Source organism: Emydura macquarii, unplaced genomic scaffold, assembly GCF_026122565.2.
Source record: "Emydura macquarii macquarii isolate MOO-44397 ecotype Brisbane River unplaced genomic scaffold, CSIRO-AGI_Emac_v2 contig_3328, whole genome shotgun sequence".
Classification (NCBI taxonomy): domain Eukaryota; kingdom Metazoa; phylum Chordata; order Testudines; family Chelidae; genus Emydura; species Emydura macquarii.
Window position 1 is genome coordinate 4,912,786 of NW_027133465.1, and position 26,795 is coordinate 4,939,580.

At 46.1% G+C, this 26,795-nt stretch overlaps 1 protein-coding gene across 3 annotated transcripts in view; it reads right to left on the reverse strand.

Annotated features, from left to right (window-relative positions):
- Positions 1 to 513: 513 nt before the first annotated feature.
- The window catches only part of DGAT2 (diacylglycerol O-acyltransferase 2), a 36,956-nt gene continuing 10,674 nt past the window's right edge, over positions 514 to 26,795 (reverse strand). For 2 of the 3 annotated variants that reach the window (XM_067533226.1, XM_067533228.1), the window contains exons 2-8: positions 23,933 to 24,052; positions 22,280 to 22,387; positions 20,662 to 20,732; positions 8,061 to 8,265; positions 3,714 to 3,888; positions 2,346 to 2,548; positions 514 to 1,102 (exon numbers count right to left, since the gene is read on the reverse strand). In XM_067533226.1, coding sequence (XP_067389327.1) covers positions 948 to 1,102; positions 2,346 to 2,548; positions 3,714 to 3,888; positions 8,061 to 8,265; positions 20,662 to 20,732; positions 22,280 to 22,387; positions 23,933 to 24,052 — 1,037 coding nt within the window. In that variant the 3' untranslated portion in view covers positions 514 to 947. The remainder of the gene's footprint in view (positions 1,103 to 2,345; positions 2,549 to 3,713; positions 3,889 to 8,060; positions 8,266 to 20,661; positions 20,733 to 22,279; positions 22,388 to 23,932; positions 24,053 to 26,795) is intronic. The other variant, XM_067533227.1, reaches the window with a different exon arrangement.

Below are 26,795 nucleotides of genomic sequence, written 5' to 3' on the forward strand. Positions count from 1 at the left end.
CTTGACCTGTGGATCCTAACCTTGCAATCACATGCATCACTTTATGCATATGAACAGCCCCCTTGGATTCACCCCGCTGCACGTCCCTAAGTGTTTGCAGGATCAGGACCACAGTTACATTCACATAAAATTGCACCTCCCAATACTTCTAGAGTTTGTTTAAAAGTATTGCTGACTAATACTGAGCACTTCCAACATTTTCTCATACAACACACACATTCAAATGTCATTTAAAGTCAGACCTGCTTATAAAGCCATTCAAAAATTAGGGGGAAAAAATCAGAGAGCTAAATGTACAATATATTGTATGGAAATAACATGGTCCATTAATGTTACAAGTTCTTTGGTTTCCAACCCCATGCACAGCAGAAACTATAAAACGGGGCCCAACCATCCAATCTGCATTGCTTGTGCTTTCAGGGGGGGCCTTTCCCAACCAGAAATGCCCTTGTGCTATGTACATCTAAAAGCAGATCTTGTGCAATGTACCTACAATGTACCTGCAATGTACCTACAATACTGGGGTCACTATCAAATCAAATAAGTGCTTTCCTTTGGTTACAAAAATAATGGACCCTACTTTCCCAGCAAAATCTGTGCCACTGCTGGTAAGATACTGTAGCAGTGGGAATATTTAAAGTCCATCATTGGCAATCAGAAATATTATATAGCAGATTACAATGGCAACCAGGTTTTCCTCGGTTCTCATTCCCACATCTGTTCTTCTCGATAGTGATAGCAATTTATAATGGGATGTATCTGAAGTAAGATTTTATTTTTAAAAAGGTCTAACATTTGAATAGCGTAATAACTTTTTTCCTTTAAAACAGACACCCATCCACACATGCTTTCAGATTTATAGAACAAAAACAACGTGGATTTCCGGAGACACCATCTCCAACTCTGATTTCGAGCAGGTCGCCAGCAGGCCGTCAAACGTAGCTCTCTCAGTTGATGTCCAATACCTCAGTCTCTGGCAGGCCAAACTTTGTCTTGTACTTGTCAAAGAGTTTAATCAGAGAGCTCACATACATGCTGTGATAAAAGTCTATCTCCCTCTGGCTCGGATGGTCAATTTTAGGAACCGTGATAGGCTCCCCAACTGAAATGAAAAGCAAACAAACAATCCGGAACGTTAGACAGTTTGTTTCTCCCAATCCAGGGTCTGAGATTTCTGCACTGTCCATAGTCCTATCTCTGTTGCGGTTTTGCACTGGTGTAGTTACACTTGTGCAGTCCCCGATGGAGATGCCATGCAAAGGTGTAAGACAGGGCTTGCACCAGAACGATTGAACCCACTAAGGGACCTATCCAAAGCCCATTGCAGTCACTGGAAAGATTCCCACTCCCTTCAGTGGGCTCTGGGTCAGAGCTCAAGTCACATTGGTACAATCCCTGTTTTCCAGTGATGCAGAGTGTGTCTTCATTTGCCAGTTACAGTGGTTGTAGCAGAATCAATAACGTTACATCAGTGCAAATTTCGCTGCCACTGTATCGGGAGTGTAGTAATTTCTGCTGTTATAGACTGGCAATATCTTACTACCTCCTCAAGAAGGAGGAAGAATTGTATCTTAGAGGGGTTTTGGGGGTACAATGCCCCCTGGTGTTACTTCAGGGGTAGTGCATCTTATGCATGACACTGTGCTGAAAGCTATCATCTAGCTCACAGAACTGTTCATGGATAGTCCATGCCTCTTCTGCACTGTCCTGAGTTGGCTTACGGTTCATGTGCTGTGCTTATCTGGGTCACAAGGGGAGATTCTGCTTTACAATGCTGTAAATAGGATATTCACACGTGACAGGAAAGGGGGACAGACTAGGGAAACCATGCTAACTTTGGACTCTCTGCAGAGTTTAGGCAATTGCCGTAGGATGGGTTATTCAGTCACTGTGGATCCTTTAGCTGGCTGTAAGAGTCTCAGTTTCTGGTAGGTCCAGGTAACTGCTAGAACTGATTAATTAGAAACCAGACCTACATGCTACAGTAAGGGAAATCCTGGAAGGAACTGGGTTGTTTCTCCCTCCTAACAAGCTTGCTGCTTTGGGAGGGGAGAACAAAGAGGGGGCTCAGTGTCAGAACACTCAGCCTGGAGCGGAGACACCGATCTGGATTCTACAGAACTACCCAGCATAACAACTTCTGCTAGATCGACACGGTAACCACAAGAAATTCAGTTATCCTTAGAAGGATAAAGGGCTAAGTCGACCCTGCTTGAATGGGAGCCTTTGGTTCCAGGGAGGCTAGTTATCCAAACCTCAGCACGGGTTGCTAAACCAGCCTCTTCTCCAGCCAAAGAGAACAGCTCAGTGCTGTAAGTCATGTCATGCTCAAATCCAGTGCTTACCGACAGTGGTGATGGGCTTGGAATAAGGTAGCAATCCCCAGGTGTTGGAAGAGAAAAGGCCCCGGCCATGAAATATGCATGGAGCAAAACCAACGTGTTTCTGAAACTTCTTCTGGACCCATCTTCCCCAGGAACCCTCCTCGAAGATCACCTGCTTGTAAACCTCGTTCTCACCAAACGAATACACCGGGACCAAGTCCGCTCTACAAAGATAGAAACCAGACAGGCATCAAAACCTTCCAGGGGCTGGAAATCAGCGTCTAGACTCAGTGCCAACAGACACATCCCTGAACAAAGAAGAACAGCAGAAGAGGCTCCTGCTGATTTTCTGCATGCTGTATATATGTACTGCAACTTTGCCTGCAACATACAAAACGAGCCTTCACTCTTGCTAGGAGTTACTATGGTTCGCGAGGTGTAATACATGCCAGTGGGTGTCCTTTTCAGGTGTACAAATAATCAAAAGCCCAAGTCTAAACTAGAGAGGGAGGATAGTATTATGATTAAGACTCCAGACTGGGACTCAGGAGATCTGGGTCAATTCTGCTCCAGATTCCTTGGACCATCAGTTCATCTTTCTGTTTCTCGTCTGTAAGGAAGGATTTCCCTCATTTTTCTCCCATACTTTGTCTTGTCTCTTCAAATTGCAAGATCTTCAGGGCTGGGACTGTCCATGTATATGTACAGCACCTAGCACAATGATCTCAGCTAGGGCCACTAAGTGTTATCATAACACAATACATGATAGCAGCTACAGTGAAGTACTTAACATGTAAAAAACACCCCCAAAATTAGAAAAAAAGGTGAGCTATCCACAAATCCCTTACACAACCACAGAGCTGCAGGGGAAGGACTGAAGCAAGCATCTGAAGTGCCAGCTTCATATAGGTGCACACACACAGTTAATCTGGTTCATATTTCAGGGTTGGGCAGAGCAATGCCAGGGAACTGGAACAAAGGAAAGGGCGACACAAGGCTTTGAAACAGCACAGCCTCATTGCATTTGTGTAGGTGACCCAGTGGTAACTGCAGATGCTACAAAAGCTGTTTTATATCAGAGCAAGAACAAGGGAAGTTGGCATTACAAGTGAAAGATCTCCACTGCCCTAGGCCAGGTCCTCCCACTGCAAACTGCTCCATGGACACACAGCCCCAAAGGGAAAGGCAAGAACAAGCTCTCCTGCCTGAAATCCTGGAATCACACACACACACACAGAACGTGGGAAGACTGCAGATATATCAGCAGGAAGAATGAATCCAAGGAATTAATTGCTTTGTGTAATGACTGAGGTAGAGCACCGGGAGAGAGGCCCCCAGAGCTATGCTGGAAATTAAAGTGTTTGAGATTAGAGCGGATTTCTCCCTTACCCATGCCGTAGAGCCAGCTTCACAAATCCCTTCCGATTTTTCAAAGTCACCGAGTTCTTCCCTGGCGTGCAGTTGAGGGACTCCGCAGCTCCTCCCACCACAATGACAATTGCGTTTCCGCTGCCGTTCTTGGACAGGATGTAATCGATGCTGTCACGGTTCACAGGACATATACCTGAGCGTTCCCGGAGAGAAAAGTCGGGCTAGCAATTACTGAAGACTTGCCCTTTGCAGTGCACAAGAGGAGCGGGTAAGAAGATCCACATTTGGTTTTTAAAACTCAACCCCGATCCCCACCCCACTCCAACTGTTAAAGAATACCCTGCCCCCCGCCCTCCGTCCGAGAGATGGCATTTATTCAATTCCAACCCTTGGTACAAGTGTTCTAGAACTGCTGGAGGGTGCTAATAGGTCGACCGTCCTCCTAATCTAGAATGAAAATCCCCACAGGTCAAAATGAACGCCAACGATTTTGTAAAAGTCTTGTGAAAGATGTCACACAGTTTCCTGCAATCCCACTGAGCCGTGGACACTGGCTGTTAGATGAGCTGCTTGGATTTCAGTTATTATGGCTCAGCTTTTTAAAGATAGATAGGCGTTACTGAGCTCAGCATTGCAGCACCTAACTGATTTAGGAGTCTAAATCCTATTTTCAAAAGGGATTTAAGCACTAAAGCATCTAAATTGTATGGATACCTGATGGTATTTAGATTCCTAAGTGCCTAAATCCCTTTTGACAATGAGTTAGGTGCTGCAACACCCGGGCCTAAAATCTATCACTGCAGCACTAGTCTTTACATCAACACAAGGCCCCTAATTAAGGCTGAGAGTCTGTCATGGAGGTTGTGGAAGTCATGGATTCTGTGACTTCCCGCAACCTCCATGACTTCTGCAGCTGCAGCGGCCGGTGCAGCTGGCCCCGGGGACCACCAGGGGTGCAGTAGTCCTAGGGGTGACCAGAGCAGCAGTCCCAGAGGCTGTCAGAGAGTGGTCCCCGGGGCCTTGGCGCAGTGGGCGGCCAGGGGCAGTCACAGCCCCTGCCACCAGACCAAGTGTGCTAAGATTTAGCAGCTAAAATTTAGTCAGGTTATTTATAGTAAAAGTCAGGGACAGAACACGGGCCGCAAACTTTTGTTTATTGCCTGTGACTTGTCCATAACTTTTACTAAAACTACCCATGACTAAATCTTAGCCTTACCCATAATCCCACCGGGCTTTTGCTATTATAGGACGTAATTGCTCGGGCGTATGGGAACTGAACTTTACCCTTTCAGTTGGTCCTGCTGTCACTGGTGTAAGATGATTAATGTGCTGGAACTGCTAGTACATAAGGGGTCACTTCTGCTCTCAGAGATGTATGCCCATTTGTCGAAGAGCCAAAGGGCTGTCTAATGGAAGGGAGAAATCCTGCCCCCCATGTTTTGCTGAAATAAGAGTAGTTCTACATTTATTGAAGTGAGACAATACTCAAGTGCTCAGTCAATTTTACAGGATTTTCTGAATATTTTAATGGACGTTTAAAACTAATGGCTTTTGCTGGGGGACAGAGTGTGAAGCCATGAAGAGAGACAGGAAATAGTGAGGAAGAAACCTCATTTCCCTGGAAAGATGCTTTAGTGTTGCATTCTGGGAAGGAAAGCAAGACATGGACAAAAACAACGAGAGTTCTGTGGCACTTTAAAGACTAACAAATTTAATTTTAGCAGGCATAAGCTTTCGTGAGGCTCAGCTCACTTCGTCAGATGCAGAGGTAGAAATGAGAAACATAGGAGCATCATATATGATGTCATATATATCATATATATATATATATATCATATATGATGCTCCTATGTTTCTCATTCCTACTTATGCCTGCTAAAATTAAATTCATTAGTCTTTAAAGTGCCACAGAACTCTCGTTGTTTTTGCTGTATACAGACTAACACGGCTACCCCTCTGAAGACATGGACAATGCACCTTCACAGTGGGATCTCTCTTTATTCCAGTGCCCAACCACCAAAGAACTAGTGCTGTTTTCTAACAGTACACTTATAGCTCTCCCCACTTCAAAGGAAGTTAAAGCAAGCCGGATACTGAACGCGGCAGCGGCTCCAGCCCTTGATAGGAAAGGAGAGAGCAACACAAACTGCCTTTGAGTCTCCACTCCCTTCTGACGCAAAGAAGGCAGACTTGCGTTGATACAGAGCTGGAGAAAAAGTAACAGGATGATCCCCAATGGCCTTACAGACAGGTATCTGGAGAACAGATTGACGCCTGTGCTCATTTACCATGAGCAGAGAGACCTAGATCCACTGCTCTGTTCTCTCCCCAACCTATTTCAGAGGGTATCTTATGGCATAATTATAGAACATCAGTGCGAGGAGGTTTTCTAGTCACTTTTAATTGGCTGCTCCATTCTTTGGGCACAAATCTCTCTCTGCAAGGAAGCGTGTCCTTGTTCCTAAATTAAGTTTAAGATACATAGAAACACAGTACACAGTCAGCGGACTCATACTTTCCCTGAAATCGGTGACACAGCTTTCTCACGACAGCCTACAACATACACGAGTTAAAGACTGGAATGAATTAGATGCATTAGTGCAATGTAGCAAGATCAGTTTTACTGGTTAATCCCTCCCGCCCCATCTAGAGAGACAGATCCTTTTGAAGGGAAAAGCACTTTGTGGACCAGCTGTGTTAGCACAGCTGCAAGCTGAAACAATACCGTTACCTAGCCTTTATCTCTGGTAGGTAGCTAACGAGCAGATACGACAAGCAAGTTAGCAAAAGACCATTCCCTCCTTGGTATTAAGCAAAGGCTCATCTACACGAACAACTGGATCACAGCAAGGTGGGGTGTGACTCTACTCCACATTACCTGCCAGGGTCTGTTTTCATGCACTCTGCTGATGCATGCTAACAGTTCATCAGCGTACTTTGAGCTAGTCCTCTGAGAAACAACTAGATAAGAGCACATTAGCAGACTATTAATGAGCATCATCACATTGCACATGGACAGTCCATGGCAGACTAGCACGGGCTAGATTCACACCCCAACTTCCCACATCTCCACTGCCACTTATGTCGGCAAAATTTATGTTGCTCAGGGGTGTGGGGCGGGGAAGACATCCCTGAGCGACATAAATTTCGCCAGCACAAGTGGCACTGTGTGCAGCGCTATGTCGGCGGGAGAGCTTCGTTGAGGTGGTTTTATTATGTCGATGGGAGAGCTGCCTCCAGCTGGCGTAGAGCGGCTACACAAGATTGGCGCAGCTGCACTGGTACAGCGGGGCCGCTGAAAGCTCACTAGTGTACACGTGGCCTGAATGCTCATATAGTCAAGCCGTATGTGTAACTTCACCAAGTCTGCTTACACACAGAGCATGTCTGAGTCATTCCAGAGCTAACAAGAGTTTCCCTCCTAATGCCAGGTCTACACTACACACATTTACTTCAGTATAACTACATTGCTCCGGAGTGTGAAAAATCCACATCCCTGAGCAACATAGTTATAGTAACCTTATGTCCCACTGGAGACAGCGCTATGTTGGCAGGAGAGCTTCTCCCACCGACAGAAGTACCATCTCTCACAGAAGTGGAGTAACTAACCTGCTCTCCCGTCGGCTTAGAGTGTCTTCATCAAAGTGCTACTCCGTCTGCCCTAAGATTCCTTTCCTGACAAATGGCGTTTATGTTTTTAGGGGGGAAACTTGGACTACAGTACTGACTAACAATTTTCTATAGCCTTCATAAAGTATCTCCCTTTTTGGTAATTAGTCAGTATAACAGGCTTGAGAAGCAAAGTGAACCACAGTATTAAAATATCAGGCACTAAAGAGAACACTTATGGTGGCTAGACATAAATTTGGCCTGTTTTTTCTCACCACCTCCAGATGCTCACTAGATCTTGGCAGATGGAAGAGGCTTATTGTATTCCTTAGCCCACATCCACGGGTGCACTGCTGGATTGCTTGCCTGCAGAGTTTCTTAGAACTATGGCTTTGAGCAGGGAGTTGGACTAGATGATCTCCTGAGGTCCCTTCCATCCCTAATCGTCTATGATTCTATGGTATGAGCTTCAGTGCGCCTTTGTCTTTATATTTAAATAAGCCAGTCTCAGCCACTTCAGCAAGCCAGACGGGAACAAGCCAGTATGTGTGCATCATGAGGAAGAGGAGATTCTGGAAATAAACTGATTTAAAACTTCAAACTTTCAATGAGGAAGCAGCAGCCCTCTAGGTGATGGGAGGATTTCTGAAAGCTTTCCAGAATGTTTTTCCAGGCATTGAAATGGAGACCAGAAGAGAATTTGGAGAGGGGGGTAGGTTGGGAAAGAGGAAGATGAGTGGGATCTTGCTCTCTTACCTCCAGACATTAAGTAGTCCCTCAAAATAGGCATTCTAAAGTTCCCAGCTAGCGTCGCAACGTATGGTCGGATACCAGGAAACTTCTGGCCAACACCAGTGGCTTCTGTGCTGAAGTTGCAGAATGCCCCCAAGGCCATGATTCCATGTGGATGGTAGCCAAAAATGTAATTCCTGTTGGTCAGCAGATTGTGGGTTTTAACGAGCTGAGAAAGAGAGAAAAGGAAAGGCACGCTATAACAATTGTTTGTTTAAAGCACCAGTGAAATTGCATGCAGAAATTCTCTTGCACGAGACAACTTAGGGCCGAAAGAAAAGGAGGTTTTGAAAAGTAAACATGACTCTAAATTCTGAAATCCGCAAAGCACCAATGGTGCCCAGTTCAACAATACTGATCGTATTATCCCAGCCTTGAAATTTACCTCCCATCGCCAACCACCCAGGAAACACAGGACGTGCCATCTTCAATTCAGTCATGACAGTGGAAACGAATGAGAGATTCAACAAGAAAATCCTTTGGGCTCCCCACGTTTAGGGGGCAAATATTGTATGAATGTGTGTTCCCTATCATGGGACCACATGCTCACTTTCCCATGTTCAAGGGAACGACTGGGTTTCAGTAAAAAAAACATTTCCCTTCAATGCCCCTCCTGCCATCCCAATCATCCCTAACGTCCTGCAATCATATTCTTTGCAGTCCTGGAAGCATAGGCTGCATTCCGTGCCACAAAGCCCTTTAGACTGAACCACTGAACAGGGGCTGCTAAAGGAACGAGGGAAAACCATTTCCTGTATTCGTTACCTGTAGCTGCACAAAATTAAATTTGCTTAGTACCTAAACGCAGGTTCTGTGACTCCCTGAACCCACGTCTGCTGCTGTGTGTTTCTAGAGCACTTTCCGTTTAGTCACCTGCCCCACCTCCCTAAATAAGCAGCCTCAACATGGTTTGCTCTTGATTGGCAGCAGACAGTTCTGTAACTTTTTTCTTCCCATGGTTAATGAGATCTTTACTTTCCTAAATGATCCCATCCTAGCCCAGCCCTTCTAAAATGCCAAAAACAAGTGCACATAACCAGTGGCTGGTACTGTTCAGTTCCTGGAGGAACTGTACAGGAATCCAAGAGACAAGATTCAAGGTTGTGCGAATTTTCTGGCCATCTGTAAATAGGGAGAAGAAAGGCTAGCACAAAATCAATCCTTCCTAGACCAACTCAAATTTCATCAGCACATCTCAGTTCTCAGCCACCCTTAGCAAACAAAGTGCAGAGAAAAATCCAAATCCTGCCTGAATCTGTGCCAGTTGCAAACTGGTTTCACTTACTCAGTGAAAGACCTGCTACCATTTAGAGCAGAAAAAACTATGAAAAGCCATCTGGCTGAGAAAGGCAAGCCAATAATTGTCATGCAGTTCAGTGTACCTGCAATTACAGTACAGGAGTACTGCATCGTTTGGCATCCATGAGTGACCTTCTCTGCCATTAAACCCTGGATACCTTATACAAGCTGTCAACTGGTCTTTTGCAAGGCAGAACAGGGATCACTGAATAGAATTCTTTGGTGGATGCAGAAGCATAGAGACTGGCTTTATTTCACATGGTGCATTCAGAGTCAGACTGCATGGACTCTGCCAGGTCCCGAAAAAGCAGAGACTTTAGCTGCTCTGTCATAGGATATGGTGCAACACACCACAGTCTAAATTTCGGCCTCAGATATATACATGCATCGTACATTCAAGTCACTTTAATGGGTTAAATTCAGTGGGAATTATGCTCATTTATTTGTACTGTGGTAGAACCCACGAGCCCCAGTCATGAGTCGGGATCTCATTGTGCTAGGTGCTGTACAACAAAAATATATTTCCTTCCCCTAGACTTTACAATTCTCTCATGTCTAAAGGCAGAATATGGTGCTTTGTATGCACGTGTAAGAGGTTGTATTTGAAAGAGCGGAGAAACTTTCCAAAAAAAACCCAACTCATGCCAATAACGTTGCACCATCACAGCTGATTTACGCCAAGTATCTTGGTGGTATGACAACACAGCTCGACAAAATTACAAAGCACTGAAATGTATCTCTATGAGCCTCCTGTGTTGCAATTAATCAAGTGCCCAGGCATTTATATGCATGTGCAATAGGCTATATTCGAAAGAATGCAGAAACTTTCCAAAAAAGTGGTGAAAGTAGGTTTGCACCATCTCAACGCATTTAAGACAAGAGGTTTCTTGACAGTGGAAGGCAACTCAGGACAACATGACTTGACAAGATTACTGATCACTAAAAAGCACCTAATTGATTGCAATTAGACTAGTGCTCCGGAATTCGAATCAAATACAGAACGGTACTCCCAAAAACAATCTACCAGTGTTACAGCATTTGTTCTGAAAAAAGCATGTGAATGATACTTCAGCAGATTAAGTGCATGGATTATCATCTTCCCCAGGGACTTTCTTTCTGTAACAGTTACAATGTTATAAATTGTGTGTGACTAACATACAAGGAGCATTATAAAGATGCTCAGAGCTTTATTATATTATAGTAGCAGCCAGAATTCCTGAGCAGGAGGGGGCCCTGTTTTGTTAAGCGCTATCCCCGTGCCCACAGATTCAAGATTATTGCTTTATAAATTAGGGCAATATTTTGCAGGGTTCCCCCCCATTTTAGTCTCATAAAAAAGAAGAGCCAACAAGATGACACCAAGCAAATCGGTTTTCCCTCTCTGGAGGAAAAAGCCTCCTAGGTCTGATTTTCGGCACCTAGAGTGATAATCTCAAAATGAACTTTCTGCAGATACGCAATTGTTTGTATTGCAGTAATACCTAGGATTCCCAATCATAGACCAGGATCCCATTGTGTCAGGTGCTGTACAAACTCAGAACAAAAAGACAAGTCCCTGGCCCACAGAGCTTATTATTACATTCTGGCATTCACAATCTGAGAATCAGGCCCCATGTGCTTTAAAGTTAAAATGTTTCATGCCTGATCAGCAGAAAAAGAAATGGATTCAGTTTTTGCATTTAACTCCGTCACTGAACCAACTGCTACGCCTCATTAATTGGCATGGTCATGCACGCTACACAGCAGGAAGAACATTGCACATCTTTATGGCTTTGAGAGGCAAGAAAATGTCACGCACCCAGATCAGTGGATGGAAACGGCTTTTCAGGAGTATCAGGGATGACTAAATGGAGGGGAATGGGTGGAGAGAGTCACTGAAAATTCACAGTTATGGGTATAATAGTATTACCCAATTTCTCTTGCCCTAGTACTGGGAGAGGGAGGTTGGTAGCAAGAAGTCCGTAGCAGGCCTGGGGATTGAAGGTGGTCACAGCACACCTGCGGGTCAGTTTAACCATCCTCAGAGTCTACAACTCACACAGTACATGTATTCATAGCCTGAGAGCTTTAGCCATGCCACAGTTAAAAGGCTGGAGTGTCCCTAAAATATTAACGTAGGTGAATCTGATTGTCCATTTGCTTTCAGGCTAGCAGTACAAACAACGAAGGACAGCTTTCCCACTGCTGGGGTAGGCTAGAGAGGAGAGGAGGACATGAAGTCAGGACTCATGGGTTCCATTGCCAGCTCTGCCACTAACTTTCTGTATGACCTGGGGCAAGTTATTTAATCTCAGGGGCTCAGTTTCCTCAGCTGTGAAGGGATGGGGCCATACCTCTCTCTCAGGAGTAAGGCTGCTCTGGGGTACAGCTCAGAGACCTTGTAATTACAGATGCTGCACGGGTTCTCTTACATCTCTGCAGTCTAATAATACATGCGCACAGGCTGCCCCTGCTGTATGCCTCACTGACCACACAGGGAGGGGGAAAGAGCCAGTCCATCGCTGCAGCTGTACTTTGTCACCCTGAGGTCCACGTGCTGGTGTTTATCCTGAGAGGAGGGAGTTCACACCCTTCAGTACCTCTGAAAGTTGAGCTCTACGCTACAGCCGTTTGTTTTCCACTGGAACCTCATCTGTCAGGGCTTCCACTGGGCAGTAGGCCCTGTTGCAACCTTGCCAGCCTTGTGGAGGCTGAAGCAGCAGTGCGGAGTGTTCTGTTACCACCCCTATATCCTTCTAAGGACACTGGGAATGGGCTACAGCAACCTCACAAGTATGTCTACAGTGCAGTCTGGAGGCAGGACTGCTTCCCGTATAGCCAGATGTGAGCTAGCTCTGATGGAGCTAGCTTGCTAAAAATAGCAGCATCGCTGTGGTGGGAAGGGGCTCGCCCCCTGAGTACAGTCCCACTTTGGCTTCTGGGTACAGACTTGGAGAGCTAGCCCATGCCCCTGCATCTAGAGGGCTAGCTGCATCCCAGCTGGCACCCATAGGCCAACACATTCTGCAGTCACACCTCCCGCCTGCAGTGTAGACATCCACCAAGAGCGGAGTGCACCACCACGCCACTGCCATTTCCAGGGATCTGAGCACCCCACGTGGCTTTTCTGTACAGCAGATGGGCACATGTGGCCCACACCACCGTCGGTTGGTGGACGTCTAGCACCTGAGACAGGCCTGTTAGAGTTTCAGAAAACTACATCCTCCCTTTCTCTCCTCCTTACTGTGACACAGCCCCCTGCACTGCCTTTGTGCAGCATGACGGAAGGATGGGGCAGGCCAGCCCCTTATTTCTGTCATGCCTGCTAAGGGGGTAAGTGCCGGGTTAGTCGATGTAATCTGTGTGCAGCGCAGGAGGCTCTTCAAAGCTGTACCACAGAGTGATGTGACATTGCCACTGACGCCAGGGGGCTGCTAGAGAAAGGAACATTCAGGTAGAGAGGAGAATAGGGCAAAGAAAAGCCAGAATTGTAATAATTAAAAAACAAATGGGCACTTTGGAAGGGCTATAAATGCTGCTGCTGCGGCAGGGCTCCAGCCAACCCTGCACGCGGCCGAGGCCAAAAAGGAAAAACTTTCCCTGGGGGCAAGTTACCCAGGACGAACCCTGCAGGGTTTCTTGTACCTTCCTTTGAAGCAGATGTTGGCCACTGAGAGTGGCAGGATTGTGGACTAGACGGACAACCTGCCTGAGGGGGGTTGTCTCCACAAAACCTAAGGGGCCCACCCATGGATGAATAGGGAGAGCGCTCCCTCACTGCCTGGTTTTGTTTTCCCCTGTACATATAATACGTCTTTAGTACAGAGAGCTTAAAGCTTCCCGTTTCCCCCTTCGACACCTCACTCTCCATGCCCTGTGAAACCCTCCTCCTCCTCCAGTTATTTTACAGGCCTTAGTAGGTGAAAGACACCATAATGTAAAGCTCAGCAGCACAAAAGCCTCACCTCAAGCTGTTGAGTAGTAACCACTGAAGATTGAGATCTAAAAAGGGTGACCCTGCCGGCTGAAGCACGGACCTTCGACCCAGGGCCCTGAGGCTGGACTTTCCTCCCACCAGCTAATAAAACTGGTGTGAACGTGACTCCTGGGTACACGGGGAGGACAGGCAGCTGTTTCGTCTGACGTGGTGACAGAATGTGCACACAGAGATGTGGATGCAGCTACAGTAACAGGACACAGTTCAAGAAGAGAGCCTGAACAGCCTCGGGTCCAAGGGTTTGAACACCAGCCAGACATAGGAAGAAACATCCCATAGCATTTACTGCCCCAATTTATTTGTAGACCAAGGTACGTCTGCCTTGCAAGTCGGAGCTGTGATTTCCAGATCGAAGAGACGTACACTCACCCTAGCAGGGGAGCATGGTGGCAGCGGTGTGATGGGCCCGCTGCCTCCTGTATGTGCCTAGCATGTCAACCAGGTCCATGCTGGGGCCAGCTAGCCCCTCCCGCTACACTAGGTTGAAGCCCCTAGATCAATGGTTCTCAACCAGGGATAGACGTAGCCCTAGGGGGGATGCAGGTCTTCCAGCTGGTACTCAACTCATCTAGATCTTTTGTTTCTCAACCTGGGGATTTACAAGCACAGGGTTGCTGTGAGGGGGTAGCAAGCAGGAGAACTCCCCAGGATGCCACACCACAGGCCCCCCCCCCCCCATGTCCACAAAGGTAAGTTACATGCTACAGCCCTGGGAGACAGGGCTGGGGCTTCAGGCAAGACTCACAAGTGAAAGACAGGCTCCACTATCTCTCTGTCAGGTACATACACTATTTATATTCCACTCGTTTTACAATTATATGGTGTAAATGAGAAAGTAAGCACTTTTTCAGTAACAATGGGCTGGGACATGTTTGTACTGCTAGGTCTGATTTTGTAGTTTTTAAGGGAGGTGGAACTCGGGGTACGCAAGACAAAGACTCCTGAAAGGGATAAAGTTGGAGAAACACTGCACTAAATCAAGCAGACCTTCGGTCATACCCCGACTGCGGGTACAGCTGCTCAAGCGGGAATTTACACCTGCCTCTCAACAGGTAGGCTTACCCCAAGAGCCACGGAAAGGACCACAGCGTAGACGCGGGGAGGGAGGGGGGACTAGGAGCATACTGCTAGCTCCTGGTCGTATTTTATTCCTTTTTATGCTGGATCAGCAGAAGGGGTTAGGTAAGTGGGTGTGGGGGAGAGAATTAGAACAAGTGAAGGGAGAGCAAAGGGGGTGGGGGCAGGGGACTGGAGCAGAGCATGGGGGGCAAGGAGAACAAGGCAGGCAGCACAGAGTGTGAGGAAGGTGCTGGCACAAACGGCCGATGAGCAGAGTAAACGGTGGCTGAGAATTCCCAGTGCCGCAGGCTGGCTGCTGACATCACTTGGGTCCAAAGTGTCTGGAGCAAGAGATACCAGTCGGGCATCTCCCTGCCTCCGTGGTGCTGGGAACACCCCTTATACCCCCGACACTCTAGTCCAATTTGTCCTGCCCTGCTTCCTCTGCAGCCCAATCCCCTGAACTGGGGAGGGGGTGCGGAGACCCAATGCCTCGCTCCCCTTTTCGCAGAAATATCCCTCTACTCGGTTTTAGCAGAGCGGCCGGATGTTATTGAAACTAGGGATTAAAAAAAAAAAAAAAAAGATCTGCTACAGCTAATGCAGGACGCGTGAGCCCCTGCTTCAATGTTGTTGCAGACAGACCAGCTTAGAAGGAAAGAAAATGCTCTGCTGTATGCCAACTGGGCCAGCCAGCTCAAAGGGACTGAGGAGCAAGCTGGAAAAGCTCTTACAAGCCCCCTTTGCCATGAATGGTACAAGGCTGCCTGCGGCCACCTTTGACTCTGCCAGCGAGATAACTGTCAGCTGCTTAGTTGGGAAAAAAAAAAAAGTAATAAGCCGAGACTGTCTGCAGCTGCCCTCTTTGCTCTTGAATGGCTTCAGCAGAACTTCAAGAAGCCAGCCTTAAAGTGGGTGCAGCTATTCTGATCAAGCGGGCACTTTATAAAACTAAGCACGATTGTTTACACTGGTTTAGAGCAGTGGTTCTCAAGCAGGGGTAGGCAGAGGTCTTCCAGGGGGTACATGAACTCATCAAGATATTTGCCTGGTTTTATAGCAGGCTACAATGCAGAGCACTGGCAAAAGTCAGCACAAACTAAAATTTCATAACACAACAAATAGTAAATAAGCAGTATAAACATCAGTGTTTCTCTATAATTGTATGGTAAAAATGAGAACGTAAGCAGGTTTTCAGTTATAGTGTGCTGTGACATGGTGGTATTTTTAGGTCTGATTTTATAGGCTAGTCATTTAAGTGAGGTGAAACTTGAGGTACACAAGACAAATCAGACTCCTAGAAAGGCTACAGTAGTCTGGAAAGATTGAGTACCACTGGTTTAGAGAGACACACAGTGTAAGTGTCGATGCGCACCTATGCGGAGTGAAATGAAGAGCCCTAGTTTGTGACAAGACCAAGTGATGTCATTTATCCTAACTCGCTACGCAAGCAAGGATTACCAGAGCATGCACGGGAAGGGAATTCAACATAGAATTCAACACAGCACAGTCTGCTGCTGTCTAGAACTACTCGATTCACAGATACAGGTAAATATTAGTCACTGCACCTGGTCCAGAGGGACAGTAGCAAAGAGTAAGCCTTATGTAGACCTAACCTTGACTGTGACACCACAGGCTGTCGAGCACCAGAAATTGTTCTAGGACTGTAGTTTACCTGCATTGCTAAGCTCAAAAAACTCCTACTCGCCGGGCCAGTCCCTAAGTAGTAGCAGACATAAGCCTCACTAAGCCAACAGCTTCCTAAGCTTATTTGTCCCACTAACTGATGTTATTCTGCTCCCTCACATCCTACCCTCACTAGATATATTACTGACAGCTTTGGCAGCAGGTCAGTTTTGTATCCTGCATGATCTTCAGCTGAGAGAGGACACAAGATTCACATGGAGCTTGCTCTGCTGCCCAAACCTTGGCAGTTTCAAAATACAGTACAGCTTCCGAGCTGAGCATCTGGCAGCTCAGAGAGCATCGTGGCTGATCCTCTCTTCTGAAAGCCCTAGGGCCGTAGTTTGGTCTCTTATGTGTAAGACTTCATTAGTACTACAGACGCGGTGCAACAGTCCACGTCCATGTCTTTTCCACTCAGCAGCATAGCCAACTTGGCTACAGAGACTGCCAAAACCAAAGTAGTACATTTTGATGAGAACACTACGCTGGCTGGCTTCTTTGCTCATTCACAAAATTCCCCCTTTCCCTCATCATTATGGGAGTTAACTGGGTTCTCCTGGAACCTGCTCCTACACATTTGCAGACCCAGTGGAGTTTGATCTTCATGCACTGTTCCTGTGTTTTAAAAATTTTGGATTTAGTAGTTATTTGGGTCACAGTAGCAGCTAGAGGCACCATTGTACATTCCACGTGGGAGGTAGAAACTTACAACCTAGAGACAGGATATCCAAAAAACAGGGCTGGGGGTGAGGGGTGGTACACAGCAGAGGCCAGAAACAGAAGCAAGGAGCTGAAGTGACACACAAGGTCACAGAGCAGGGCCATGGCAAAGCTGGGTGTAAAGCCTAGATCTCTGGACTCAGTTCTATGGAGGGACCCATGGGAGTACACTCTTCATTTTGCAAAAAAATGAATTCAACTGCATAGAGCAGACCAGCAGAGACACAGTAAAAGAATTAAACGCCAACCACAGTGACTGTGAGCTGGAGACAGACACTAAAGATTACACTGCTGCTCAGTGACCATAGGAAAGATTCATACAGAGGAAGTTCTGCATACCAGAGTGTTCCCCCACCCCTTAATTAATTACCAGAAGGGGCTCTCAGACCCATACTGCCTCTTCCATCCCCCTTGTGCACTTCACTCATTATACAGTTGTGCAAGTGCAGAAACACGTTGACCGAACTTTCCTGGAGGGCATTTGACCCCAACACACTGCCTCTGAACTAGATAAAGCTGTTTACAAGCCACGGTTCAGTTTAGGGAGTCACCCTATTGAAGCGGTGGTTTTAAAGCCATTTAGCACCACTGCATTGAATAATTAGGACAGAAACCTGCATGGAACAGAAATGTAACACTGCACTCGCTGTCAAATTTGAGCACCTTCCAGTAGGATAGTTGTGCTTCTTCCTACTGCCAAGCACTCATGGGATCACAAACTCTGTCCTGGCTCCTGCCGCTTCCCAAGCCTACATGCCTTATAGTTCAGGACTTAGCCTAGCCACTCGCACCTATTTATGCCGTTCTCCCTGGTTGCACGCCCTGCCTTACAGGTATAAATGCTATCTCACATTTTCATTTCTGCCTTTTAAATGCAGTTTATTGTTAGGATCAGCATAAAGAGAGCTAAAGCTTCACTATTATCCAGCCACAATGGGACAGACAGCTAAGTAAAGTATCTCAGTGGGACTAACGTTATGTCTACACTAGCACTTTCGTTGGTAAAACTTTCGTTGGGCAGGGGTATGGGGGGAAAAAAAAGAAAAAAACAAAAAACAAAAACAAAAAAACAACCCACCACCCCCCTGACCGACATAACTTTCAGCGGCAAGAGAACTAGTGTGGGCATTGGTACGTCGGTGGGAGATTCTCTCCCGCAGACATTGCTACTGCCACTCGTTGGGGGTGGTTTCATTACGTCAGCAGGAAAGCTCTCTCCTGTTGGCACGGAGCAGCTACACTGGAGCCCTTAGAGTGGCACAGCTGCAGCGGTACAACTGTGCTGGTGTAAGGTCTCCAGTGTAGACGTAGCCCTAGACAAACACTGAGCAAATTTTAATCAGATTCCAGAGACTGATTCGAGGGTCAGCGCTGGCTCCTGCAACGTTCTTAGAAGGTGTCAGTAGCTGGTTTGCTATCATCCAGATGAAGACTGGAGCACGTGGTCTCAACAGGAGCCCCGTAGGACAAAACATATTTAAGCCCTGCTATTCATGCCATGTTTAGCTGTTCAGTGCTTATAGGAACTTCAGTCACTCCTCACCCAAGGACAGGTGGCCACTGCATTGCCACTTAAACTGGACCCAACGAAAGGAAAGCTCAGGATTGTGTGTAAACCCTCCCCTGACACCCATGTCAGCAGGAGCATTCACTCTGACAGGGCTGGGTAGCATGCCTAGACCTGGCATGTGTCTTTCTGGAGGGAATGAAGGCCAGCGGAGAGGGAGGGAGCTATGCAGCAGTGACAAGAGAGGGAATCATGTGGATACACAAGAGGACTCGAGAGCTCAGGATGAGAACAATCCATACTGCAGCCTGGGCTGCAGGCGTCACACCCGCATGCTCCAGCCAGAGGGATCTGTGGCTGCAGATCTGACAGCTCTGTAAAGTGGCCCCGCTTTGGATTTTTGTAAGAGCTGTGCTGTCTGCACACGTCAAACAGGCAGATGTCTGCTTTGAGACTTCTAGGATGTGAGCGCAGCCCAGCCAAGATGACATCCTCATGAATGTTGGGGTTCATACAGCCAGCGGAGGACTGCAGGAAGCATCTAGCTCATTGCTTTCCCCTCTGTTTAATATCCTCCTCCCCCAAGTCTGCCTGACATTATCGGTCACCAATGTTCCAGGTCTCTGCTGAATCAGCTGCTGACTTCACACTCTGCTGTTTGTGTGGTTGATAAACCATGCTTATCTCAATTCACCACCTACATGCAGGGGCCCAGGGGTCAGTGAAGTTGTGGTACACGCTCTCCATAGCAACTTCAGGGAGATGGCAAGTCAGCAGGGAGTCCCCTTGGTTTAAGAAATTCCGTATGAGGTATTTGACAAGCTAATAATAGGAAACCCCGGGCGCCACAGTTTTGACAAGCTTTTGTTCTCTCATGTGCATGGTTTTGTAGCTATGCTTCTGATTGCTAAGGCCAGCAAGGGTCATAATTAAAAAGCCAGCAGCCTTCATCTATTCCAATTATAGGGGAAGCATTCTTAGATATTATTGATGTAGTATTGGATAGCAAATACAGACTTTTTAATAGCTACTTTGTTCTAGGAATGCAGCAGTGTTTGTTCTTTGAACTACCTGCCCTTTCTCCAACAGACCCCTTCCCAGCTCCGAGCCCTGTAACTAGCCCCAAGGAGTCCCCAGCTGCGCAGCAGGATTACTTCCATGTGGGTTTTCCCATCTCATGCACTCTGCCAGTCCTTCCTCTCCTCAAGCAACCAGTCTAGTTGGGTCAGAATTATTAGCTGGGAGACTGGTTGCATGGGATGGAAGATGCACATGCTAGAGGATCAGAGAGGTTTGCAAGATCAAGGGGAGAGTGATTCCAGGTCCAAGTCATACCCCCTCTGCCCCACTGCTGGAGTCCTTCCCAAACTAGCTACAAACACACACTTAGTCCGCTCCACTTCAGAACTGGCCCCTCCCAGAAGGTTCAGGACCATTTCGTTAGAGATTAAGACCTTTAATTCCAAGACCTTTCCCCAGCTACCACCTACACCACAGCACAAAACAAAGCAGGTAAGTGGACTGCTGCTAATTATTCCAAGGTCTTGTTCTGCAAAGCGGCCTAGAGGAAGCCTTGAATTCTTTAGCTGTAGAGCTTGATGCTGTAGCTTAATGAAAACTGGTAATCTCAATTTAGGCAACATACAACTCGAACAGCATCGCAGGAGCCCAGAGACAGAACAGTTATTTATTCAGGCTATCATATCATGCCCATCACTAGCAAGCAGATGCAATTAAAAATGCTTGTCACAGCCCCTTCACCCTCCAAGGACTTTTTGCATCTTGGTAATAAAGTTAGAATTTAGATGTTATCATCCCTATTCCACCAGAAAGGGTAATGGGACTAGATCTTGGTCTTAGGTAATGTTCTATGAAATAAAGATGCGGGACATGAAAGCTGTCCCTTCTGCATGGTCTAGCTTGGGGGTGGGTGGGGATGAACAAGAAACTTAATTGTTTATAGGATAATCTTGTACCATCAGATTTCTTCAAGGCATCAATTTGCCTTGGGTTATTAGGGAGTCATCTTGGAAGCAAATGACACTCCTGTCAGAATCGATTAGGGATGCATCAAGATTGTGAGGCAAAAGACTGTTTCAGAGAAACACGTGGTGGGATCCTAAGCACATTTTACTATCTTGGTATTTCAGTTTCAGCTAACGATAAAGTAAGGCCTGTGTGCAGAGCAACAGCTGGTTTCCTCATGTCAAAAAGAGGGTTTTCTACAACAACCAAGGAGTTACTGCAAGACAAATTTCAGAGGAACAGAGCAGCCTTCTGTACAGTCAAGGCTGGAGCAAGAAGAAAAGGTTATTTACCCGTACTGGAAAATAATCTCTGAAGTATCTCCATATGGCCCAATTTCTGACCCACTGGGATCTTCTTCCACCTTGAAGAAAAAAAAAAAAAAAGGAGGGAAGAAAGTGCATTTTGAGACTATCAATAGCAGTTTGGAAGGTCAACACCACTGATGCCCATTAGGAGATCTCAGGACAGGACAGATGCCCTATAGCCCTGTGAGGTAGGTATTACCCCCACTTTAGAGACTGCACAAAGCATGTTAAGATCTCATTTTCAGAGGTTTGGAGTACCTACACCTCTCCTTGGCCTCAGCACTTTTAAAGGGAGTTCGGCCTCAAGCAACAACTGCACAGCAGAGTTGACAATTGAACCCAGAAGTCCCAAGTTCCAGTGCCACGTAAACGCTAGAACTGAACAGAGGGGTTTGTAGTGCTAAAACATCCATGTTTACCATCTTTTGTCTCAGAAGAAGAAACTGAGGAAGTCCCATTAGATCAATCAGGATCTTTTTGCATTGAAAGCTATATAGAGTCTAAGTCTGGCTGATACATTAAGTCTTTAATGCCTGGTGGGGTCCCAATTGCCCTCTCTGGTTACAGGAACTCCCTTTTCTACTAAGAAAGCTTATAAGCAAAGGGCAATTGCATTCAAGTGTGTCCACTGAAGTAAGAGCGGATCACTGTCAAACTAGTTTCCACCAAGTCTTCCAGGAGGTCAATATACAAAACTCCCAAGTCAGAGACAGTAACTCAAACTCAAAACAAAACCCGTTAAAGACATGCATATCACTAACCAAAGTAGCCACTTGATCTTAACTGTGAGCATTTCAACTTCCCCATTAAAATCTGATTTGGCAAAAGTTATTTGGCTTGCAAGATTGAAGCAGAGAACTTCTGCATCTTGTAAAAGTTTTTACGAGACAAGTAATTAGCCTGTGGAACTCACTGCTACACTGCATCATTGATAGCAAGAGCTTACCAGGATTTAGAGAAGGATTGCACATTTATAAGGGTAATAAAATTTGCAATCACTACCCAGGACAACAACAGTTAAGGCAGGAGATAAGGTAGGCCTTAAATTCTCACACAGTATTTCCCAGAGCCCAGGGCTTCTACCCCACAGGTTTGAAAAGTATTTACTGAACTCTGCTCCAGACAGCTCTGGCTGAATTTAAGCCCTGACATGAGGTCTTGTCTACACAGGGACAGTGTGCAGGAAGCTATGGTGTGAGTGTGAAGCACATTAGCTACTCTGCACTAATTCCCTGTGTGGACACACTTACCGCACACTAACAGTGTCCGCAGGTGGTTTAGCGTCATACACTTCCAGAGCGCATTAGGCTAACGTGCACAAAGGCACTCTGTGCACAGAAAGTATCCCCAGGAAGAGTTAATAGGAGTAACTGGTGTGCACCAGCTACTGCTGGCTGCCCCTGCCCTGTACAGACAAGCCTTAAGACTCATGTTACACAGCATAAGCCAGCCACTAACTGACAAGTGTTCTATTTTTCCCCATCACACACACAAGTTTCCATAATTGTCTATTATGGGCATTCTTGCACCTTCTTTGGCATAGGTCATTTCCTAGGTAAAGCCCCCAGCACATGAAGAGGAGGTAATACTGCATTCTACATACCTTTCTTTGGAGTATTCCAGTCAAACACCAGCCATGCCAGGTACACAGCTGCAATCACCCAGCAGTCTGTACAGAGTACGTACATGAGGATTACAGTGCAAGCAATACCTAGAGTTGCCAGAGAGGAGACAAAGGAGAGGGGAAGTGGTATTAAAGTCTCCTTTTTGCAGAGAAAGAAAACAACAAGTCCTGTAGCACTTTAAAGACTAACAAATTAAAATTTCTGCATCGGACGAAGTGGGTTGCAGCCCACGAAAGCTTATGCCTACAGAAATTTAATTTGTTAGTCTTCAAGTGCTACAGAACTCTTGTTTTTGCTGTATACAGACTAACACGGCTACCCCTCTGGAACCTTTTGCAGAGAGGGTCTCTATCAGCATTAACACCCCTTGCCTTTTGACCCGGCCAGACTTAAAGCTTTTTAACTAAATCTGATTTAGTTGTTACAGATTAGTGACATCACATTGAGACTAAGCCTTTGGCAGAGCTGAGACAAAGCTTCATCCAAAGCAGCCTACTTCAGAGCAGTTATTCCCTGTCCCTGCCTCAGAGTCCACAAGTTCTCCCATTACTGCAGCAGGGTCACTGGGCCTCACCAAATTGAGGAGACTGAGCCAGCAGCAGGATTTTCTTGCGTCACAGGTAAGGTTCTTAATGTACAGGAGGTTCCCTAACACATAGTTCCTCTGCAATCTTGTCGGCACCAAACCGGGCACCAACACCCACCACCTGCACCATTCTGGGACTTCGCATAAAAGCAGCTAGCATTGGCTTTAAGTTATCAGATGGGAAAGAAAATTCAATCCATGTCCCACAGACTCGGCGGGGATGAAACAAGAAGAAATTCACCTGGAAACACCCAACGGGCAGCCCGTTTTACCCTGAATAGGAAGTATTTGACAATAGACATGTTCACTGTGACCATCTCACCAAGTCCAATTTGAGCCACCAGGCTATCCAGGTACCCAGAGAAACTCACCAGTCTGCGTTACTTTAATATGGTTATGGGTTTTTTCCTTGCTCAATAGTCACTAAAATGCTTCCTCCCCACTCAGCGCTCCTCTTAATTAAGCAAGAAGGAAGAGTCTTCGCAACTGATGTGACAGTTGCACAAGTACCAGCTGTAAGATGGCTAGCTGGAAGTGCTCCCCAGCAGGGAGTTATACTGGACTGGAATCTCCAGAGGGAAGTCATGTTGCTAGAGAGGTTTAAAACTAAATTGAACAAAGCTCTGAAGAATATACTATAAGCAGCAGCCCATCCATGCTGAGGAGATTGGCTAGGTAACAGAATGGGTCTTTCCATAAGTTCTGTATTCTTAGCTAAGTGGCTGCCAACAGAAATGCAGATTTGTTACTTTTTTGCCCCACTATATTTGGAGCATTCATGTCAAGACATAGGTTTATCTGCAGAGCAGACTGTACAGAAGGGAGGATTTTAAGAGATCTGCACCCATGTGCTCCAATACCTACAGATCAGCCCTGCTTACATGTGTGTGTAGTAATCCTTCCTATGTGTTTTGTTTATCTAACAATAGCAATACCCTGTTCTTAAGAAATAAAGATAAAACCTATTAAGTCTCCTTCAGCTGTTAATGCCCACGATTTGATTTCTGCCAGGCCAGTTTTAATCAAGACAAAAGTTATTTCTTACCCATGACAAGGAAAGTAAGAAGCCATTGCAGCACAGATATAATCTGAAGTTGCTTCTCTACTTTGGACTTGGACAACCAGGATAAATCCTGCAGAGCAGAGAGGATACTTAACCCAGTACCTAAGAATAGAAAAATAAAGATACAATTACTCTGTACATGCATTTAGAACAAAGCCTCATTTCAAGTGAAAAATAGAGGGTACAACGCACCGAGTTCTGTGCCACATTATAGGAATCACTTCCGCTTTAAGATTACTGAACACGGTTTATGTAGTTTACATTAATCTCTTGTATGTCTCATCCGAGTTTGAGAGAGCCAAGAAACGCATTCAGATGACGAAAGCCCATGGGCTTTCCTTTTTTTTACTCCTGATTCTAGGACGTTGCTCTGAAGACTGTATAGTGGGGAGGGGGAAGGGGGTGAGGGGAAAGCCTGAAGGGGAAACCTATTTTATAACTAAACAAAGCTGTTCTATAAATGCTCGCTGTAACTGCTGCAAAGCAGCAGAAGTCTTCTTCAGTGTTCTCAAGTGGAATAACATGGCGCATACAACCAAAATCTATACAGTAAACATTAAGATTAAGTATCCTTTCACGTTCCCTAGTACTTTGAAGTTTGCATTACAAGCCCGGGATGATCACACCGAAAGGTCTATTAGTACATCTCACGGTTTTACAAACGGGGAAAAACGAATCCCTATTTATGATCCTGTGATTGGCTCTCAATAGCTGGATCTTTCTTAAAGAGCGAGGTCAACTTCATGTTCGCAAACACCCCAATAAGCCAGACCACAAAAAGCAACTATTGCACTACCTTAAGTCACCATCAATAAGACGCTCTTGCAAAAAAGCTGGAGGCCTTGTAAGTAAAAGCCAAATTCTCTGTGTTCCTTACTAGCAGAGTTTTGACTCTGAACAGGCAGCTGGAAAGTTACACATTTACAGATCCACCCAGACAGGAAATTCCAAGTATAAAGGAATTTGACTTCTGGTTAACCATTCCCAACAAGCTTTTAAAGTGTATACTATACCATTTGCCAGGGTTCAAATCTTGTGTTTACAACAGGTACCCACACACACACCCCCACACAGCACTGATCAGGAGGGTAGAAGCTGCAGAAGTCAGTGACAGATTACTGGTTAGCATGAATTTAGGGGAGAGTTCCACACTATGGCAACATGCATGCTTTAACCAAACATCAAGCCCTGATTGGTTTAAGATAAATGTAGCGTAAACAAATGAGAAGAACTATACTGCTAACTACTTCACAGCAGATTTAAACTACGGCCAGCAGATAATGACTCTCCAAGCAGCCTCTAGATTAAAGGAATACACTTCAGGTGCTGGCTTCCAATATCTGATTTCACATGATGTGCTGTAAAAAAGGTCTGCTTGATTCACTAGAAGCTTGAGATGAAGCCTTATAGTTAGTCTGATTGAGACACAAGTGCTATACGCCAATATTCGTTCACTAGAAGCCAGTTAGTGCATAAGTGCAAGCACAAGCATATTAAAGTTTTCCTTTGATGAGAGTCATGCAATTTGATGTGAAGCCAGATTCCGTAAGAGATGAAAAGCGTGGCTGGCAGCATTGAACTATTCCATAGTGAGAACTAGTAGTTTGAAAGTTAGTAATTGGACAGGAAGCTTTCCTCCTGCTCCAGGTTACTGGCCTGAATCTACCTTAGAGTGGTCATCAGGCAGACAAGCAGTCTGATAGGAACTGAACTGCAACTCCTCCCACAAGCTAAGGGCATGTTAGACACTTTCACAGTCTGTACTAATTGATCCCCTGATAGTCCCAGCAGAGGCATTAAGGATTGAATGAGCATTAAGGCACATCAGTCAGTGGAAGAGCACAGGGAAGACCATGGGGACGAAGCCTAGTGTGGAATTCAGACCACTCGGTATCTGCAGGGATCGCCGAAGTTTACTAGTTGTGGTGTCTAAAAAGACACGTGGGGTGGCAGAACTTACAGAAGTGTCACTGTCCAGGGCAATTGGCATGTGACTTCATAACATGGCATATTACAGAGTGACCTAGACAAATTGGAGGATTGGGACAAAAGAAATCTGATTAGGTTAAAAAAGGAGAAGTGCAGAGTCCTGCATTTAGGAGAGAAGAATCCCATGCACAGCTACAGACTGGGGACCGACTGGCTAAGCAGCAGTCTGGCAGAAAAGGACCTGGTGGTTACAGTGGACAAGAAGCTAGATATGAGTCAGCAGTGTGCCCTGGTTGCCCAGAAGGCTAATGGCATATTGGGCTGCATTAGTAGGAGCACTGCCAGCAGATTGAGGGAAGGGATTATTCCCCTCTATTTGGCACTGGTGAGACCTCATTTGGAGTACTGTGTCCAGTTTTGCTCCCCCCGCCCCACTATAGAAAGGATGCGGACAAATTGGAAAGTCCAGTGGAGGGCAACAAAATGATTAGGGGGCAGGGGCACATGACTTATGAGGAGAGGTTGAGGGAACTAGGCTTGTTTAGCCTGCAGAAGAGAAGAATGAGGGGGGATTTGATAGCAGCCTTTAACTACCTGAAGAGGGGTTCCAGGGAGGATGGAGCTAGGCTCTTCTCGGTGGTGGCAGATGACAGAACAAGGAGCAACGGTCTCAAGTTGCAGTACTGGAGGTCTAGGTTGGATATTAGGAAAAACTTTTTCCATTAGGAGGGTGGTGAAGCACTGGAATGGGTTACCTAGGGAGGTGGTGGAATCTCCATCCTTAGTGGTTTTTAAGGCCCGGTTTACAAAGCCTGGCTGGGATGATTTAGTGGGGGCTGGTCCTGCTTTGGGCAGGGGGTTGGACTAGATACCTCCTGAGGTCCCTCCCAACCCTCAACTTTAGGATATAAGCTGT